Source organism: Polypterus senegalus, chromosome 6, assembly GCF_016835505.1.
Source record: "Polypterus senegalus isolate Bchr_013 chromosome 6, ASM1683550v1, whole genome shotgun sequence".
NCBI classification, from domain to species: Eukaryota; Metazoa; Chordata; class Cladistia; order Polypteriformes; family Polypteridae; genus Polypterus; species Polypterus senegalus.
Genome location: NC_053159.1, coordinates 175,948,478 through 175,969,930, shown reverse-complemented (window position 1 = coordinate 175,969,930; position 21,453 = coordinate 175,948,478). Strand labels below are relative to the sequence as shown.

The window sequence follows — 21,453 nt, the reverse complement described above, 5'->3', positions numbered from 1 at the left end:
GAGTCTAAAAGTCCTCCAAGCAAAGTGAATCTACCCTAACCATAACGCAGAGTGGTTTTGGATGTTTACCGCTGATTATCGCCCTCACCACCCTTGTCGACATCTGCCCTAAAAGAGATAAAATGAGTTTAATACCAACATGGGGCAAAGGTGGAAGCTTGTGTAATGGAAATTTCACACAAATGTTAGGAAGTGGAATAAGTTGCAGTCAATACTTGTTATCCGCCAGAGTTACACGGAAAATGTGGGTATTGAGGCATTGATCCTATGGAAAAAACGGGGTTAGGTTCCTGTAGGGTACCAGCTTTGAGGGGGTGAGATGGGGTCGGGCAGATGTGTTGGCCCTCCGTTGTCACCCCTCAAGGCTCAGTAGTGATCCTTCTGCAGGTTCATCTATGGAAACCTTGTTATGACTTTTACTTCCTCTTTAGTCAGTGGAGGTGATTGCTGGGAGGAGAGGTGGAAGGATTTGAGCTCACTCAATTCTTTTGTTCCTTTTTGGCTTCTATGTGAAATAACTTCCTGGACTCTTGGTATTCTTTTGGGATCAAAGGAGACCCTTTCATTTCTTCTGTAACAGTGCATATCTACTGGAACTTTTAAAAAAGTGTCAACAGTTTCTTTGACATCTTTGTGTGTCATTGCTGTTTGACTGCGGCTGTCTGATTTAAACGTATGGCGCTGATTTTGGATTATTGTTTTACTGCCACTTTTGTTTTTTTACCTCAAGACATGGCTGGTCCTCACTGACTTCTAGTTTCTGACTGGTCATGAACTATAAGATGCCCGAAGTTTAATCCATGGAGGGTTTCCACATAAACAAACTATTCTTTATTTCCGTGTGGTCGGTCCTACACGATACTTTGTATTGTTGTTGCCACCTAACTACAAGCGTGAGTTCACTTACTTTGTCTCATAGCTCTCTACTCCATCTTGCGTATGGAAAAGAAATTGCAAGGGAAGCTAAGGAAAACGATCCCACCATCACGGTGTGCTATGTGACTTGAGCTCATCATGCAAGCTCAGCAAATGTCGTGAACCGAGAGACGAAAGGCGCAGCTGACTTGTACATTAATGGAAGGTGTGACTGTTTACAGTTAACAAAAGCAGCTTCATTCCTGCTTGGTGACCTTATTGCAAAATGGGGATAGTAAATCGCTCAGATTACATTAGGAGAACCGGGCATTACTGCAAGTTGACTTTTCACAAATACAGGTTATGTTTCATGTATGTGCACCAACACCATACCGAAGATAGATGCAGTGCCTTGCCAGTTGGTTAACGGCTTCCCGCACAGCAGGCATGATGGAGTGAAGCTTGGCTGAGATATTCCTAACCTGTCGGCCTGCTCTCTGAGAAGTGACAACAGGCAGTCTAAACTGGCGAAAAAAAGTTCTTCAGTGCAAATACGTAGCATTGGTCCTCTTAAAAAGGAAACTAAAATACAGTCCATCCATCATATTGATCTCTTTTGCGATGTTACAGGTTTCTCACGTTATAATAATGGCACAATGATATCCTTATATTATTTTGCTGTGCTCGATATGAACAATGGTTGCCACAGCTACTATATCCCTCCACAACAATAGTGAGGAATCCGAGTTCCTGCCAGAGTTTTGGTCTTATGCTTCAATATGACCAATTATTCACTGTGGTATTTGACTGTTTATTCGGTGCATACTTTGTAACTGACTGAAACTGCATTATGACTACCATTTTACACCTTCTTCTTCCTTCTCTTCAACGTAAGCCTCCTGATAAAATGAGGAGGCACATACAGCCTAGAGGCGACCAACAGAAACGGTCTCGTTGGCATACATACGCACAGCAACGCACAGAAGCAGAAACATCTACCTGACGCCAGACCAACCAGCACAGGCAAGATGCCTTAGAAGAACAAACCACAGATTGACATTATCTGAAGATCAGCAGCAGCAAATCTCGCACCTAGACAGTGAACTGAAAATGAATTACATACCCGACCTTTCTGAAGAGCAGCGGTGAGCAGCGGCAAACTGCCAGACATCAAGAAACATTACGATGGAAAAACTATAGGGATTCCATAACACTGACAACTCAAAACAAGATAACTGTCACCAAGTCACAACAACAAACGTTTAGTAATGTTGGAGTTAATTTGCCAGGCCCTGTTTTTATCCATGGCCTGTTGTACACTATATTTTTCCGAGTTACATCGAAACCTGGGTTAAACGTACAGGTACTTGTGGGTTACACACACGGGAATATTTTCTCTGACAATAACGTTTATGCAATACAAATTGCGTTTTCGACAATTATTATAGACGTCGGTATGCTACATTACCTGACGGCCACCATACTGACTTACATGTGCCCTGTATTTCCCTTCTTATCCAATATGTTCTGTTAACCTGTTCATGTTACACTTTCTATTGTAAATATTCACGCTGTTGTAAGTGACTATAACAACATCCCATACTAATCATCTGACTATTCTAATACTGAGTCCTCTCACAAGTCACGACTTATTAAGATAATCTGCTTTCTTACTGCAACGTGTGATGTTCTTCTCTCCCTCATCATCATTTCATTAACGCTTTTATTCTTGCGAAATTGTCGTGAGCACGATTTGCTAGTGAATTATTATTCATGCAAGTCGTTCTTTAGCTGGTTTGGCTGCGTTTGCCTATTTGATGAAGGGTGTTCACATTTCCTGGGTTCTTCAAAATGTTGCGTACGCATGGGTCAGAATTGCTGTGAATATACTCGCATTCTTCCATTAAGTTTTCTTTTATAAATCCCGATGTTTGCTTGGGAAGTTGCGGACGCACATTTCAAGCCTCTTTTGGTGCGTATGCATGCTTTATAAATGAGGAACCCTGAGTGAGATATGCCATTAATTATCCAAATCTCCGTACATCGTTGAAGTGTGAAAATAAACTGGGGAGCACCTCAAGAGTGCACAGATAAGCTGCAAACGGCACATAGATGGTAACTGAGCACCTCAGAATGGTCAGACGGAAGTGCCGCCCGGTTCACAGATCCGTTTATCAAAACCCTTTTCACCTTTACGGATGTTTTGGTGGGGTATAGCATTGGCGCACGGCAATAGCCAACCCTGCCCAGAAAGCCAGTCCACCACAGGGCACACTCATGCATACAGCCAGACTCTCACATACTCGGCCAATTCCACCTTGAGATGTGAGTGGAAATTCAATGTATCCTCCCGTCTTAATGTCTTCACTTTAAGCTTCAGGCTCAAACAAACCTTCACGATGTGTTGTCCAATTCTGTTTTCATTTTAAATCCCATCCCCTATCAGGCCCCCCTTTTCAGAGACCAGCAGACATTTTACAAGAAGTAGAATACAATTTACAGCTAATTCATGCTACCTCTTCCAGCTTTAAATTCTGTCCGGAGACATTTTCATCAGTCGAAGGAGGTCTTGGCGCTCCCATCTGGCACATCCTCAGGCCTGTGGAAAAGAAGACAAAGAGCCTGTGAGGAATCTCGTGACACCTGAGGGTGATGATTGTGTTTTGTCTCCACAAAGCAAAACCCAGCAGCACTCGATCACACCTCTTCAAAATCAGACTAACATAACAACCCTGGCACCAACTTGGAATCGGATGTTCCTGCTATGGCTGCTTCAGGTCAATCCCATACCGACATCCGCTGTCCGATAAAGAAATCTCTCTGAGTAGAGGACGGCCCTTGTAATGACAGAGTTCCCACCGCCGCCAGGGTATCCTTCTTTGAGAACGTGAAATCTTTTGTTTTAGAGCAAGTCTCCACGATAATTGCAAATACACAACATAACTTTCCTGAGTTGCAGGCTGAGATATCCACAATAAAGGAAGAGCTAAAGACTCGTGCAAGAGATCTCCCATCGTCAAAAGCGTTCACAAGTCGCTGCGGACAGGAAATCAAAAATGTCAGAGTCGAGGTCACTACAAGATTCACGGCTAAACTGACTGAAGATGGAGACAGCATCCAACATTCTAACCTCCACATGTTAGGGTCTGAAAGAAGATTTAAAGGGCGATGACACGGTATCCTTCTTGAAAACGGGCATTGTCGTGCACCAGGAGGAACCCAGGACCCACTGCACCAGCACAGTGTCTGACAATGGGTCCAAGGATTTCATCCTGATACCTAATGGCAGTCGAGGTGCCGTTGTCTAGCCTGTAGAGGTCTGTGCGTCCCTCCATGGATATGCCTTCCTAGATATACCATCACTGACCCACCACCAAACCGGTCATGCTGAATGATGTTACAGGCAGCATAACATTCTCCATGGCTCTTGAGACCCTTTCACGTCTGTCACATGTGATCAGGGTGAACCTACTATCATGTGTGAAAAACACAGGGCGCCAGTGGTGGGCCTGCCAATTCTGGTCTTCAATGGCAAATACCAATCATCCTCCACGGTGCCAGGCAGTGAGCACAGGGCCCACTAGAGGACGTCGGGCTCTCAGGCCACCCTCATGAAGTCTGTTTCTGATTGTTTGGTCAGAGACATTCACACCAGTGGCCTGCCTGCTGGAGGTCATTTTGTAGGCTCTGGCAGTGCTCATCCTGTTCCTCCTTGATCAAAGCAGCAGATACCAGTGGGTCCTGCTGATGGGATAAGGACCTTCTACGAGGGGCCCTGTCCAGCTCTCCTAGAGTGACTAACTGCCTATCTCCTGGAATCTCCTCCATGCCCTTGAGACTGTGCTGGGAGACGCAGCAAACCTTCTGGTAATGACAGGCACGTATTGATGTGCCTACCATCCTGGAGAAGTTGGACTACCTGTGCCTGCTCTGTAGGGTCCAGGTATCGCCTCATGCTACCAGTAGTGACACTGACTGTAGACAAATGCAAAACGAGTGACAAAACAGATGAGGAGGGAAAAATGTCAGTGGCCTCCCTCCACCTGTTAAACCATTCATTCCTGTTTTGGGGGTCATCTCATTGTCGCCCCTCTTGTGCACCAAAGCAGCTGAAACTGATTAACAAGCCCCTCTGCTACTTAACTGACCAGATCAATAGCCCAGACGTTTCTCTGACTTGATGCTATACTTGGATTAAAAAGTGTTCCTTTAATTTTTTAGAGCAGTGTGTGTGTCCTGACATGCTGCAGGCACACGGCTGAACACTAGTTGGCGGTGTTGGACTCTGTGCTTCACATGTTGTGCCAGTCAGGGCAGAAAAACGTAACATCCCAGGAGTTTCTGCCCTCCAGGATCTCCGCTCCTCTTTTTTTATTCATATTATAGTCTGATAACAAGTTCCACACTCCTGGACTCCACACCCAAATCAATGTCTACTCTGTTTGGGATGTAGGCCTTTATTTTCACACCCTCCTCTCACATAATGTGGGAATCAGTCAGACCACCCCCAGTACCTCTGTGATATGAAAAGCATCAGACGTCTTCAGGCACATGGTTGTGAAGCTCAATTCTTCTTCTTTGTCATCCTTCCCCAGTTCTTTGTAGGGTTAATGTGCTTGATGAACCTTCTCCAAACAGCTTGGCCCTGCACCTCCTTGCTAGTAGGACCCTTTTTTCCTTTAGATCTTCTTTTTCACCTCCGCTGCTGCTTCCCTTGCTTTCTATTCCTCCTGTACTGCCATTCCCACCACTATTTTGCCGACATTTTCCTTGTCTTTCCTCCTCACAGGTACATATCACTTCACAACCTACTTTCCTGTACTTTCTTAGATTTCTCTCCCACTTTTGTCGTATCTCTGATGGTCTCATTTCTTATTCTGTCCTTTTTTGTAACTCCTCACATCCATCTCAACATTCTCATTTCTGCCACATCCAACTTCTCCTGTTCTCCCTTTACTGCCCAGGTCTCAGCTCCATACATCACTGCTGGTCTTACAAACCTCACCTTTAACCTTCACCTTCATTCTTTGATCACACAATACTCCTGATACCTTCTTCCAGTTTTTCCATTCGCATTGCCTTTCTGCATCTAGTTTTCCATCCTGGGCTACGATTGATCCTAAATATTCAAACTTCTCCACTCTTTTCAGTAGCTCTCCCTGCAGACTAACTTCTAAATCCTGATCATCATCAGACCTCAGACTTTCTGTCTTCTTCTTCCTATTTATCTTCAACCCTCTATCTCCTCCATTCTTCCAACTTCCTCTCCACTTCCTCTCCATTTCCTCTTTTCTGGTGCTACACAACACAACATCATCAACAAAAAGCCTACATTGGAGAGATTGGTATTTAATCTCATGAGTCAACACATGCATAACCAGACCACAGAGGTAAGGACTTGAAGAAGACCCCTGGTGCAGACCTCCTCTAAGATGGATCTTGTCAGTTACCCCAACAACTGCTTTTAACCCGAGTCCTCACTCCCTCATAGATGTTCTGGTCAATCCTCACACACCTCCCTGGTCCTCCTTTCTGTCTCGTGCACCTCCAGACCTCTTGACGTGACACTCTGTGCTTCATTAAAGCAAAACACGTTTTAAAGCCTTGGTGTCAAAAGGGGGAACTGCAGGGAACACAAATCTACGAGTTATGGTGGGCTTTTACAGCGTCTCTTACAGCCTCACGATGTTCTGTTACGTATCAGCTGAAGATGTTTAACAAAACTTTGATTGTAAAAGAGGAGAAAGTGACAAGGAGTCTGTCTGAAGAAGACTGGAGCCCCCCACTTCTTGTCAAACTTTATGCACTGTACCTTCCTGCTCGGCAGTCTGGCAGTCCCTTCTCCTCTGCTGGCTCTGAGATCTCGATGGGCACCTGACGCTGGCGCTGGCAACTTCTGAAATACTGGCAACTGCTGCTGGATGTGTTGGCTTCTCAAGCTGCAAGCAAGCAGACTAATAAGACAAACTCCGATCAAATGGATGCATTGTCCATAGTTAGCAGTAGGAGTATTGTGGCCTTTGAGGTTTGAAACAAGCACAATCAGAAAACAGAAACTTACTTGTGAAACGTTGCAGATTGGGTATACATGGCAAATGTGTCCATTTAAAATGAAATCTATAACGTAATAAAGTGCCCAAAAAGTGAAGGGGTCTCAATCCTTTATGAATTTCTGGTAAATTACAAACATTTTGAGTACCGACCTTCCACTTGGAATGTAAAAACTAAGATCTTACTTGTAGGCCGTGAGGCCAAACCATACGGTTCATGTGCAGGCAGTGAACTTACAGCATGGGCATACAAAGGGGCATCAGGTCTGCCCACCTCCACAGGAGTCCTCTTTGAAAATGTCCACAATGAAGTAGCCATAATGAAGACTCACCGGTTTACTTAAAGGTGAAGATCTGGCCAAGGAGTCCACCAAGCGCTGCTCACCAGCAAGGGGTGGGAGTGTGATGGAGCCAGGGCTGCGCCTCTCGCCTTGTGCTGATCCAGATGAGGAAGACCACAGGTCCTGAGGATGAGCGAGTAAGAGGAGAAGGCGGTTAGAGGTGAGCAAACACAGGGATTTCTCTTAAAGGACACTTGTAAACCAACGGGCAGGCGGTGTGACCAGGACACTGGGGGCTGGCAGGTGACAACGTCACACACTTAACCTGTCCAGCAATTTGGAAACATGTAAGGGCTATAACAAAATGTATATCTTGTGCGCATGGGGGCAGCAGCATGGCCAGGGTAAAGCTGAAAGGCCGGTACGTGGGGCTAGTCATGTGCACTAATGCCTTTCTCCTTCCTGGCAGGAATAAAGAAGATCAATGGTACTTCCCCTTCTGGCCACAGACCACGCCCCTGGATGACTTCACTTCCTCTCCTCGTACAGACGACCCGCCTCTTCCTTCCTCTCAGCTCCATAATCCCACCAGCCCTCCTTTGCAGCAGTCTGTTTTATGACTCAGTCTGAAGATACTACTCACGTTTTAACGACCAGAAATCCTCACAATATACAGGGTGGGTGCCCCCCAAACCTTTATCATTTGTGTCTTCACAATCTCCAGGACCTTCAGAATTAAGTAGAAAATCCTGACCTGGTTGTGATCTTGATGTTTGTATTGACACTGCTCTCCTTGACATCCCAAACACACCAGGTGTTCAGGAACAAACATTACAAGATGCAAGGAAGGAAGAGTTATAAAAGTACACTAAGAGGCCGAAATAGGAAGTGACGTCATCAAAGGCTGGACCGGAAGTGATGTTATCATAGGTGGGGCTGGGAAGCAACATCCTCAGAGGTGGGGCCAGAAGTGATGTCATCATCATCATCATAGGCGGGAGCAGGAAGTGACGTCCTCAGAGGCGGGACCAGAAGTGATGTCATCATCATCATCATAGGCGGGACCGGGAGTGATGTCATCATAGGCCAGGGGGTGAAGGGACCGGAAGTGACATCATCGAATGCGCCAGAACTGGAAGTTATGTCATCATAGGCGGGGTTACAAAATATAACACCATCATAGGTGGGACCGGAAGTTACATCATCATGGGTGGAAATGGAAAGTAACGTCATCGAAGGAGCCGGAACCGGAAGTGATGTCATCACACGTGCCGGAATCCTACAGGATTTCCTGAGAACGGTCTGCAAGGGACCAAGAAAGACGGTTAGCACACCCTGCCTCCCATTGGTTGGAAGTGGAATTGCCATTATTTAGGCCCTTCAGTCGACTCCTACTCACATGTGTGTGACAACTTATATTTAGTGTTTTCCATTATATTCCTGGCAACAGTGATATGGAATCCAGGATTTTTCATGTGCAAGGGCTTCAAATATTCGGACAGAAATGGAGTATCTGGCTTAATTAAGACGCATTTCATTTGGTTACACTTCGCCGCAACACCATTTTGTTTCCCAGTTAGCCCCACTACACTATAGCCTTCTGTATTTGCCGTTTCCTTGGTAACAGTTCCCAGAATTCATTTCTACCTGCTCGTTGGAGACGTCATCAAAGTGATGGCTGTACGGTTGCCCTTGGCAACGCCAGAGTATCTGAGTTTGATGGATGTTAAAAAATGTTATTGTAGCTCATCTCTGTTACTGATTCTCTGCTCTTGTGTGTCTGACTGTGACTTTTGGATCTCAACTGACGCTCAGTCGATTTGACTCTCGGTATTCACCTGTCGACGATTCTCTTGGTCGTTTCTCATTTCTCTTTTGCTGTTTCTTGGCAGATATTCAAAGTGTATTGGTGTGAGTGCTCATCATATAGAATGGAGACAGGAGAAAAGTGACTGTGAGGGATCGCGACAGTAACGTGGTTTCCCTTTCTGTTCTGGAGAGAAGTGAGCTTTTAGAACATTAGGACAATCAGCCCAACACCAGGCCGGTCCACTTAATTCTTCTACAATGACATCAAGTTGAATTCTGAAAGTCCCTAAAGTCCTCCTGTCTACAACACTACTTGGCCACTTACTCCAAGTATCTGTGCTTCTCTGTGTGAAGAAAAACGTCCTAATGTTTGTGCGAAATTTCTCCTTAATAAGTTTCCAACTTTTCCCTGTTTTCTTGATGAACTCATTTTAAAGTCACCGTCTTGACCCACTGGACTAATTCCCTTCATCATTTTAAACACTTCATTCAGGTCTCCTCTTCATCTTCTTTTACTTAAACTCTAAAAGCTCAGCTCTGTTAATCTTTCCTCATAACTCATCCCATGTAGCCCTGAATCAGCCTAGTCGCTCTTCTCTGGACCTTCTCTTGTGCTGTTATGTCCTTTTTGTAGCCTGGAGACCAAAACTGCACACAGGACTCCAGATGAGGCCTCACCAGTGTGTTATAAAGCAGAGCAGAACCTTCTGTGACTTGTACTCCACACATCAAGGCGCTATATAACCTGACAGTCTGTTAGCCTTCTTAATGGCTTCTGAACACTGTCAGGCAGTTGATAGCGTAGAGTCCACTACGACTCCTAAATCCTTCTCATGAGGTGTATTCTCGATTTTCCAACCTCCCATTGTGTATTTAAACCTCACATTTATACTTCCTATGTGTAATACTTTACATTTACTGACATAAACTTTTGTAATCCACAAATCTGTCCAAGCCTGTGTGCTGTCCAAGTCCCTCTGTGATGATTCAACAGATTCCAGATTATCTGCCAATCCACCTATCTTGGTGTCATCTGCAAACCTAGATAGATAGATAGATATGAAAGGCACTATATGATAGATAGATATGAAATGCACTATATGATAAATAGATAGATAGATATGAAAGGCACTATATGATAGATAGATAGATAGATAGATATGAAAGGCACTATATGATAGATAGATAGATAGATAGATAGATAGATAGATAGATAGATAGATAGATAGTAAAGGCACTATATTACACACTGATAGATAGATAGATAGATAGATATGAAAGGCACTATATGATAGATAGATAGATATGAAAGGCACTATATGATAGATAGATAGATAGATAGATAGATAGATAGATAGATACTTAGATAGATACTTTATTAATCCCAAGATGAAATTCACACAATTCAAACTTAACCAGCTTGTCACTTATATTCCTATCTAAATCATTTATATTTATTAAAAAGAGCAGCAGCCCCAGCACTGCCCCCTGCTGGTCACCACTCTTAACATCGGCCAGTTCTGATTTGGTTCCTCTCACCGTCACCCTCTGCTTCCTGTGTCTGAGCCAGTTCTGCACCCATCTACACACATCACCCTGAACTGCCACTTCTTTTAGTTTGATGCCCACCCTCTCATGTGGCACCTCATCAAATGTTTTCTGACAGTCCTGATAAATCACATCATCTGCTCCGCTCTGATCGTATCCTTTTGTTGCCTCCTCATAGAATTCCAGCATGTTAGTAAAACACGACCTCCCTCGTCTGACCCCATGCTGACTGTTCCTAATAACTCCTGTCCTTGCCATGTGCGGCTCAATCGTAACCCTAACCCTAACAGATTTTATTTTTTATTTTTTCTCCAGCCGTCTGGAGTTTTTTTTTTTTTTTTTTCTATCCTCCCTGGCCATCGGACTTTACTTTTATTCTATGTTAATTAATGTTCTCTGATTTTTATTCTTATTTTGTCTTTTTTCTCTTTCTTCATCATGTAAAGCACTTTGAGCAACATTTGTATGAAAATGTGCTATAGAAATAAATGTTGTTGTTGTTAACAATTCTTTCCATTAATTTTCCTTTGATTCACGTTAAGCTTACTGGCCTATAGTTGTTTGGCTCTGCATGTCACCCTTTTTATATACAGTAATGTGATGATATTTTCCATTTTGCAATCCTTCAGCATCTCTCCAGTGCACAGTGACTTTCTAAAACTACGCACCAATTGTAATGTCTGTACTTGCTAACCTCCTTGAGATCTCAACAGGAATTACCAGCTGCCAGTAGTTTTCCAATTCGACTTTACCACACTCTGTAGGGGCCCAGCAGCGAAGACAACACTGGAGTGGTCTCCGAGTGTCCTTGAGTGGCCCAGAACATCAACATCCGTGGAGGGCCCTGAAGATGGAGGAGGATCTGTGAGGAAGAATGAGATAAACTGCCCCACTTCAGGTGTGCAAAGCTTGCAGGGACTTCACCAACAAGACAGAAAGTTCCAAAGGGGCTTCAACACAGTATGGAATTAAGGGTCTCGATGTTTCTATGAATGACAGACTTCAGTTTTTGATTTTTAGTAAATCTGCAAACCTTTCTGTAGACATTATGGGTTATCGAGTGTAGACTGATAGGCAAAAATAAGAAATGCATCCATTTAACATGAACACTACCTCTGGAAAGTGAAAGGGTCCCAATACTGCCTGAATTCTGAGTATGAATGAATTTTCTCTTTGATTCGTCTCCTTTTCCAGAACAATACCAGACAATAAAACGAGACACCATCTGTGATCTTAGTAAAGAAAAACCTTCAACATAAAAGGAGAAGAGCAGCCGGCCCCTCAAGAGTGTGCAGTGCCCTGTGTTCCTAGCCAGCGGCCAGCAGAGGGTGCTGTGGAATCACTTTTGTGGAGCACTGCCTGGCTGCCCTCGCCTTTCTGCCCATCAGAGCCCGACGCTGCCCTCTGGTCCTGGCAAGCTCTTTATATTTCTTCCTTAGGGTTGTCTCATTTGAGAATGGGGGTACAGTTTCAGGTGGAATGTACCCCTGGGAAATCTGCAAGGTGGGCTGGAAGTGGAAAGACAGAGGGTGTCATTTAATTAAAGAAAGCGTGATTCTAAAAAACACAACCATTGCTTCCATCTCGACTGCTGTTGCAGCTCCTTTAATTCTGGCTACAGAACTGATGATGAGTGGCAGGACGGCGCAGTGTGTGACCCCACAGAGAGCCCCCTGATCTGAATGACTACCCAGTTACACTTTGCTCGTCCAGTTAGTCCACTTTCTCTGAACGACCCAAAGATGTGCCCGTTAAATTAATGGGTGACTCTTAACTGGTTCTGTTTGGTGGGAAGCCTCCCGGCCTCAGATGGCGACTCTGTTACCTTTAATTAGCATTGCCTGGCTCACAAAACTGATGGAAGGCTTAAAGGATGAGATGGTGGTGTGGTGGCACTGCTTCAGGCCTCCAAGGAGGCGTCTTTGATTTTTCGGTGACATCTGTCTTTCGGTTCTGCTTGTTCTTCAGGTGGACTCGTGGGTTTCCTCCCATGTCTAAAGACCACGTGGGTTAACTTAACTGGCACGGGTGTGAATGGGCATGCCATGTAATACACTGGCATCCAGGCATTTGGTTCCTGCCTTGTTCTCGGTGCTTTTTGGCTTAAAAAAGCAACAAAGGACCCACTCTGTCGACAAGCAAAAACTGTGGATAAGGTCAACTGAAAAATTAAGACCACCGTATGGAATGGTTTAAACACGTGTGGACATATCAAGATTTGATCTTCACTTAAGTCAGTCGTCCTCTAGATTAATGGTTGATTTGCGTTCGCACCCCTTAGAAAAAGAATATCACATTTGAAGATGAAGACGTCAGATTTCTCACTGTTGATCCACATCTGGTACTGCGGGCGAACAAACTGGACTGAAACTCAAACTTTTAACTCCAAATTGAATTATAAATTGAGAAGTCTCAGTAATCTTGTAAAGGTGTCCCCTGTGAAGCTTAGACACCCGATTGATGATCCAGGGGTTGGGGTATCCCAGGAAGCACTAAGCGCCACAAGGAAATGACACACAACCAACAGTTGAGCGGGTTGGAGGCCCCCAGTGAGGCGATGGGTGCCGGTGCAGCTCTAAGCACACAGTTGAACGTCTTTGTTCCCCCGATAACACCCCCTGGTAACACCTGCACTGTGGTTCAAAAACAGTTTCAGTGGTCACACTGGAGAGATGGCCCGAGTGTAAGCAGCAGGTGTCGCATCCAACTCCGTCCCTCTTGTCACCCAATGGCAAAAATGTCAATGAAACCTCAAAATCAGTGACTTTACACGATCAGGCCTTGCACAGAAATCGATACTCGACCTCGGCCTTCTCTAAGGCTTCCTTCTGCCACACTTGCCACCAGGCCATCCTAACAGCATTACAGGCCCCCCCAGGCAAAGCAGTGCACTGTGGACCCTACATACACAACCACTCAGCAAGTCACAACATACATAGATTAGCATGGGACCTCTATGCTCATGGAGCCCCCGGGCAACTGCCCAGCGTATCCATGCATTAAAATGGCCCTGCCTGCCACGTAGATCTACAGTCATATGAAAAAGTTTGGGAACCCCTCTTAATTCTATGGATTTTGTTTCTCATTGGCTGAGCTTTCAAAGTAGCAAATTCCTTTTAATACCTGACATGCCTTATGGAAACAGTAGGATTTCAGCAGTGACAATAAGTTTATTGGATTAACAGAAAATATGCAATATGCATCATAACAAAATTAGACCGGTGCATAAATTTGGGCCCCCAACAGAGATATGACATCAATACTTAGTTGAGCCTCCTTTTGCTAATCTAACAGACGCCTCTCGACGCTGTCCTCCTATAGCCTGTGATGAGTGTCTGGATTCTGGATGGAGGTATTTCTGTCCATTCTTCAATACAAAATCTCTCCAGTTCAGTTCAATTTGATGGACAGCCTGCTTCAAATTATCCCATAGATTTTCGATGATATTCAAGTCAGGTGACTGTGACGGCCATTCCAGAACATTGTACTTCTCCCTCTGCATGAATGCCTTTGTAGATTTTGAACTGTGTTTTGGGTTATTGTCTTGTTGGAATATCCAACCCCTGCGTAACTTCAACTTTGTGACTGATGCTTGAACATTATCCTGAAGAATTTGTTGATATTGGGTTGAATTCATCTGACCCTCGACTTTAATAAGGGCCCCCAGTCCCTGAACTGGCCACACAGCCCCACAGCATGATGGAACCTCCACCAAATTTGACAGGAGGTAGCAGATGTTTTTCTAGGAATGTGGTGTTCTTCTTCCACCATGCAAAGCACTTTTTGTTTTGACCAAATAACTCAATTTTTGTCTCATCGGTCCAAAGCACTTTGTTCCAAAATGAATCTGGCTTGTCTAAATGAACATTGGCATACAACAAGCGACTCTGTTTGTGGCGTGAGTGCAGAAAGGGCTTCTTTCTCATCACCCTGCCATACAGATGTTCTTTGTGCAAATTGCGCTAAATTGTAGAACGATGTACAGACACACCATCTGCAGCGAGATGTTCTTGCAGGTCTTTGGAGGTGATCTGTGGGTTGTCTCTATCCATTCACACAATCCTGCTCATATGCCACTCCTGTATTTTTCTTGGCCTGCCAGACCTGCTGGGTTTAACAGCAACTGTGCCTGTGGCCTTCCATTTCCTGATTACATTCCTTACAGTTGAAACTGACAGTTTAAACCTCTGAGATCGCTTTTGTGGCCTTCCTCTAAACCAGGAGACTCAACAATCTTTGTTTTCAGATCTTTTGAGAGTTGCTTTGAGGATCCCATGCTGTCTTCAGAGGAGAGTCAAGGGGAAGCACAACTTGCAATTGACCTCCTTAAATACCTTTCACCACACCTGTCTATGAAGTTCAAGGCTTAACGAGCTCATCCAACCAATGTGGTGTTGCAAGTAATCAGCATTGAGCAGTGACAGGCATTCAAATCAGCAAAATTACAAGGGGACCAACATTTGTGCACAGCCAGTTTTTCACATTTGATTTCATTTCATCCAACTAAATACTGCGTCACTAAAACTCTTTGTTCGGAAAACACCGCAGTACTCAGATGTTCCTAGGAAATGAAAGACATACCACGGTTATCTTTATTGTTGAAAGGAGATTCAATTATTATGCAGGGTGAGAGGGGTTCCCAAACTTTTTCATATGACTGTAATTAGTGCCACCACGTTCTTATGGCAGACTTCTGCACTTTGACCTCAAAGACGTGCTTGAGGTGCCAGCAGTAATATCAGACAGAAACTGTCACATGGATGACTGATGACCTTAATCCCTGCACCCAAATTCTGATTTATGAAATATGATGTATGAAAATAAGTCCCATCCCAAAAATATGAATTATGAAATTTACCCGCACCCCGTACTTAGATACATCTCTGGATGCGCTGGGACACATCATCAGTGATGTTTCCTAAGATCATCGGGTGTTTCGGGTCTCACAACATCAGACACCCCCTCTCAGGTGACCCAGCTGGGGTTGATCACGCCCCAACTTGTGTCCCAGCAGCACTGGCCAACTTTGCGGACCTCTTGATCCAAATCCACCTCGAGGCTCTTTCTGCGGCTTCTGTGATGGACTTAATGGCTCTCCTCTTTGCCGCTCCTGTGATTCCAAGCCTGGCAAAGATCTTACACAGGGATCAAAAATTAAGAAATTTATACCCTCACCCCAGAATTATGAATTATGAATCTTGTGCCTTCCGCCCTGATACGTAACATTATTGTAAAAACACCCGATTCAAAACTCATAATAGAAGCCTCATTTAAAAAATACATTTCTCTTGCTTGTAATACAGTACATAGCCAAGCAAGTGTGTACCTTTACATTCCTTATGACCTTTGTATGTTTTGATATGAACGATGGGCATCAAAACCAGATTATTTTAATAAGTGCTCAAAGGCACACCCTGCTCGTTACCAAGGATGCCAGGGGATCGTCTATAACCATTTTTACAGCACAGTGCCCTCGTCACTGCACTTTGACATTGGGATCCACACTCAGACCACAGGGTTAGCGCCCCCTGCTGGCTTCACCAGCACTTCTTCTAGCATTGGCCCAAGCTTTTCCAGGTTGGTCTCCCATCCAAGTACTGAACAGGCTTAGCTTCAGGTGGACAACCTCTTCCAAAGTTTACGACTTGCTTGATTGGATTACATTCGTGTTTTAAGCAGTTCCCTTTTGCCTTTGTGATCCATAGAGTTTCATTGTGATTGGTACACGTTTTTATGAAAAATAAAACTTTTTTTAATAAAGATTCTGTGTTTGCCTTTACTACTAGCCAAGGTCAGTCCAGTCAGTCATTTTCCAACCCGCTATATCCTAACACAGGGTCACGGGGGTCTGCTGGAGCCAATTCTAGCCAACAGAGGGAGCAAGGCAGGAACAAACCCTGGGCAGGGTGCCAGCCCACGGCAACTAGCCAGGGTTCTATGGTGATATCCCCCTCTAGTGGGCATTACTGGAAGTGCTTGGAAACTCTTAGTGCTTGGGACTCCCCGGCAGCATACATTTGTTAAAAAAGAAAAAAACACTTCATGGATTGCACTTATTTTTTTGCCTAACAGTAAAATACAATAAATTAGAAAAAAAAATAATCAAGGAATAAAATGGCACATAGAAAAAATGTGAGAAAATGTGGAAAAGTAAAAGTCAAGGCAAAAAAGTAAAGACAGCAGGCATGGCACAATAAAAACAGAAAAGACTCCGTGTAGCGTGGCACTGTGAGGGTTAAGCAAAGGAGAAGACGACAAAAAAGCTTCCCACCCTGAGGCGGCGTCTGAGCAGCACGGAGATGTGAGTGTCTTTTTTTTAAGAGACCCCAGAAACCCCCTGAGATGTGAGGCCTGCAAAGCCCTCATTTCCACTTTTCTTCAGATGCCTCTGCTTGTGGGCCTTTTCATCAATCTCTACAGATGTCATTTCGTTTGAACGCAATTTCTGCCTGGAGCAACATCCTTCATGTCAAAGAAGATGGGCTCGGGTCAACTGTGGGACTGAGAGCTGACGCATATGTGAAACGAAAAAAAAAAAAGGAAAGCCGAGAGCTGACCTTCCTGGTCCAACATCTGACGTGTGGCACATTCTGACACGATGGTCACGAAGGACAACAAACAGGCACCTGGGGGCCTAATGCTCAGTCACTCGCTCGCTTGCTCTCTTTCTATTTATATAGTACCTTTCACATCTGTCTATCTATCTATCTATCTAGTATCTTACACATCTATCTATCTATCTATCTATCTATCTATCTAGTATCTTACACATCTGTCTATCTATCTATCTATCTATCTATCTATCTAGTATCTTATAGTGCCTTTCATATCTATCTATCTATCTATCTAGTATCTTACACATCTGTCTGTCTATCTATCTATCTAGTATCTTTCACATCTGTCTATCTATCTATCTATCCCAGGTACATTTATTTGATTAATGGGTTAAGGTAAGATCGAAAATATTTCTGTATGTCTGAAATTGCTGGCTGAAAGGCAAGTGGCCTATCTATCCATTATCTACACCAGAGGTCTTTGTGTAGTGGACTGTTTTTAATATGTAAATATCTGGGGACCCTAATTTGCATATGTATGTTTGTGTGTGTGTGTGTGTGTGTGAGTGTGAGTGTGAGGGTGTGAGTGTATTGTTATACACATGTGTATCTGGATCACCTAGCTGGCTCTGGTAAGTCGACACACACCACTTCAGCAGTTTATGAGGTAGGAGGGGGTGCTAACAGTTTCTCCAGAGCAGGACGCTTAGCTCCATCTCCAAGTGGGCTACATCAGTCCCGCCCTCCCTTCCTCTCATAAAGGCAGAAGAATAAAGCCAAGAGAAGTCAGAGAAGACAGCTAGATGGAGTTCTTGATACCTGAAACCAGCGTTGAAATTACAAGATGTAAACTCATTTTTACCAATTAAAAGGGGGTCCTGCTGGTTTGGGGTCCCAAGCATTGCACCCATGTCCAGCAAGTCTGTCACAGTATATATCTCAGATAAACTGGCATCCTCTTGTTAGGGTAGGTTTCAGCTCTTCATTATTTTTTATCACGTAATTGTCTTACCAATTAGCCACCAGTACCCTGTCATGCAGAAAGTGGCCACCGAGGATGAGGTGACTATCTTAAGACATGTTACTTGGTTGCTATGGTAACTGGGTGATGTACCACAAGATGGCCTCTTTCTAGAAGAAGCAGTGAAATGTCAAATAGGAGGCCTTCACCTTTAACTCTTTCATCACCAAGAAGCAGCAATCTGTAAAGACTGATGAGAGAGTCCTGACTGCCACTCATTTTAAAACTCCTCAGTCCATGTGGCATTGCTGGAAAGATTGGCCTTCAGAGTTTATTTGTGATTTAAAAGATCTGGGATTATTACATTAGAAAAACTAGAAGAATTAGAACACAAGAACATCTATCCTATGCACCTAATTGGTCCAAAATAACATCAGGTTGAGATTTGATATTTGATAGACAGTCTCACGGCACCAGACATGGTTCTTAAACGAGAAGAGTGTGTAGTGAATGGCCGTGAAATCCTGCACTGCAATGACTAAACCCACAGGGCTTCATTTTAAAACACCCGATCCCAATTCTTCCAGTCCGTGCATTTAAGCCCACTGTTGGGGTTTCAGGGAGAGAGCAAAAAATACTGAACAAAAGACTTGACGCCAAGGTTTCAGGTCAAGTCAGGTTGGGGGAGCAGGCACTGGCACAGCATGTTGCCGCATCCCACCACACGACGAAACAGCTCCGGATCCAGGTTGGCAAGCCACAAAGCAGACATCCGGTCCAGTTCCACCCTTCACAAATGACCCTCTATCTGCTGCAACCAGGTGTTACGTGGGCGTCCCCTTGGCCTGGTCCAGCCACTCGAGTCCTTAACAATGAGCCGGATCAGCCTCGAGGAATCTTGACGCCAAGAAAAAATAAAAAGCTAAAATTGCTGTTATCCATTCAGGAGCTCTGTGTTGCAAGGTAATTGAAGCATAATAAGTAATGTGCACATTGTGATGAGCGCCGCAACAGTGGAGACAGACAGACGCACACACACCTAGACCACCACAGCTACTGCTTCTTGTCGTTTATGATGTCTTGCTGTCATTTTAACTATTACATCACCATATGACTTAACAACAGCAAATGGAGTGTAGATAAGCACGGTGGATATACGACGTGTTAAAACGCGGTGGTGGTTTTGTTACATTGGAACATTAGAACAATCTAGACGAGAACAGGCCATTCAGCCCAACAAAGCTCGCCAGTCCTATCCACTTGTTTCCTCCAAGAAAACATCAAGTCGAGTTTTGAAAGTCCCTAACGTCTTACTGTCTACCACACTACTTGGTCTCTTATTCCAAGTGTCTATCGTTCTTTGTGTAAAGAAAAACTTCCTAATGTTTGTGTGAAATTTACCCTTAACAAGTTTCCAACTGTGTCCCCGCGTTCTTGATTCTTGATACTTATTTTAAAATAACAGTCTCGATCCACTGTACTAATTCCCTTCATAATTTTAAACACTTCAATCATGTCACCTCTTAATCTTCTTTTGTTTAAACTGTAAAGGCTCAGCTCTTTTAATCTTTCCTCATAATTCAACCCCTGTAGCCCTGAATCAGCCTAGTCGCTCTTCTCTGGACCTTTTCTTGTGCTTTTATGTCCTTTTTGTAGCCTGGAGACCAAAACTACACACAGTACTCCAGATGAGGCCTCACCAGTGTGTTATAAAGCTTGAGCAGAACCTCCTTGGACTTGTACTCCACACATCAAGGCGCTATATAACCTGACATTCTGTTAGCCTTCTTAATGGCTCCTGAACACTGTCGAGAAGTCGATATCTTAGAGTCCACTACAACTCCTAAATCCTTCTCATAAGGTGGACTCTCGATTTTCCGACCTCCCATTGTGTATTCAAACCTAACATTTTTACTTCCTATGTGTAATTCTTTACATTTACTGACATTAAATTTCATTTGCCACAAATCTGCCCAAGCCTGTATGCTATCCAAGTCCTTCTGTAATGATATAACGGATTCCAAATTATCTGCTAATCCACCTATCTTGGTCATCTGCAAACTTAACCAGCTTGTTACTTATATTCCTATCAAAATCATTTATATATATTAAAAATAGCAGCGGCCTTAGCACTGACCCCTGCTGGTCACCACTCTTAACATCGGCCAGTTCTGATGAGGTTCCTCACACCATCACCCTCTGCTTCCTGTGTCTGAGCCAATTCTGCACCCATCTAAAAACATCACCCTGAACTCCCACTTCTTTTAACTTGATGCCCAACCTCTCATGTGGCACCTCATCAAAGGGTTGTCACGGTATGTTTGCATTTCCAGTTAGCCAGTGATGTTCAATCACTTTATCTACTCGTTTCGACCTGCAATCAGAAGGTTGCGCAGCTTCGTCCGCACTTTCATTGGTGTTGATAGGCAGGTGTGTGGAGTAGTGAACTCTGCGTCTCCTGTGGCTCTTTGTTATCCGCTCAGAGTGTAACACACCGTTTACTTCAAATGCGTATTTTACAGTTCTTATTTTCACAATTCTTTCAAGCGTACATCGACTCCTACACTATTGCCATACCGTTGAACAGCCGAGAGCACACACAGCACCTGTGACATCACATCGTTCACATTTACCGATCCTCCATTGATGCTGTTGATTGTCAATGTATAATCTGATGTTACAGAAACACTTTTTCCTTTGCCTCGGGTTATGTTTATTTTTAAAACGTGTAATACGCTCTCTGCTCACGCGACACACAGGAGACGTTTCAATGGTTCATCGTCATCAGAAGCCTGCTGTCTATCAGGTTACCGACAGTACCTCTGATCCTTGCTGCTCAAAATCTCCGCCCCTACTTTGAGCTCCGCCTTCACGAGACGTTGGATTGGTTTAGAAGTGTGTGATACGCTGAGCTTAAACGTTGTTATTTAATACGTTTGAAAAAAGAATAAATAAAAACAAAACCAGTCAAACTTGTGGATGTTTATTTAAAGAAGGATTGAGTGTGAAGAGGGTTAGAGACTGCTTCCAGAATTCAGGGACAGCGTACTGCTGCGCGGAAGAGACGTTCAGTTGGTAAAAGAAGGCACGGGGAAGGCAATTGTGAATGAAAAAAAAAAGCATCATGGAGGAATTGGAAAGCTTAATGTGTTAGCTGATTTTGGAGACGTCACTGGTATGTTAAAAAATTCCCTTTTTTACTGTGAAATGTTTCTGACTAGTGATGGCTGTTACTTACAGTTAGGTCCATAAATATTTGGACAGAGACAACTTTTTTCTCATTTTGGTTCTGTACATTACCACAGTGAATTTTAAATAAAACAACTCAGATGCAGTTGAAGTGCAGACTTTCAGCTTTAATTCAGTGGGTGAACAAAAGATTGCATAAAATGTGA

At 43.9% G+C, this 21,453-nt stretch overlaps 1 protein-coding gene across 2 annotated transcripts in view; it reads right to left on the bottom strand.

The window, feature by feature from the left end:
• Window positions 1-21,453, bottom strand: part of LOC120530599 (CAP-Gly domain-containing linker protein 1-like) — a 78,167-nt gene that overhangs the window by 17,715 nt on the left and 38,999 nt on the right. For both annotated transcript variants that reach the window (XM_039755020.1, XM_039755021.1), the window contains exons 4-6: window positions 7,238-7,369; window positions 6,668-6,794; window positions 3,372-3,454 (exon numbers count right to left, since the gene is read on the bottom strand). In XM_039755020.1, coding sequence (XP_039610954.1) covers window positions 3,372-3,454; window positions 6,668-6,794; window positions 7,238-7,369 — 342 coding nt within the window. The remainder of the gene's footprint in view (window positions 1-3,371; window positions 3,455-6,667; window positions 6,795-7,237; window positions 7,370-21,453) is intronic.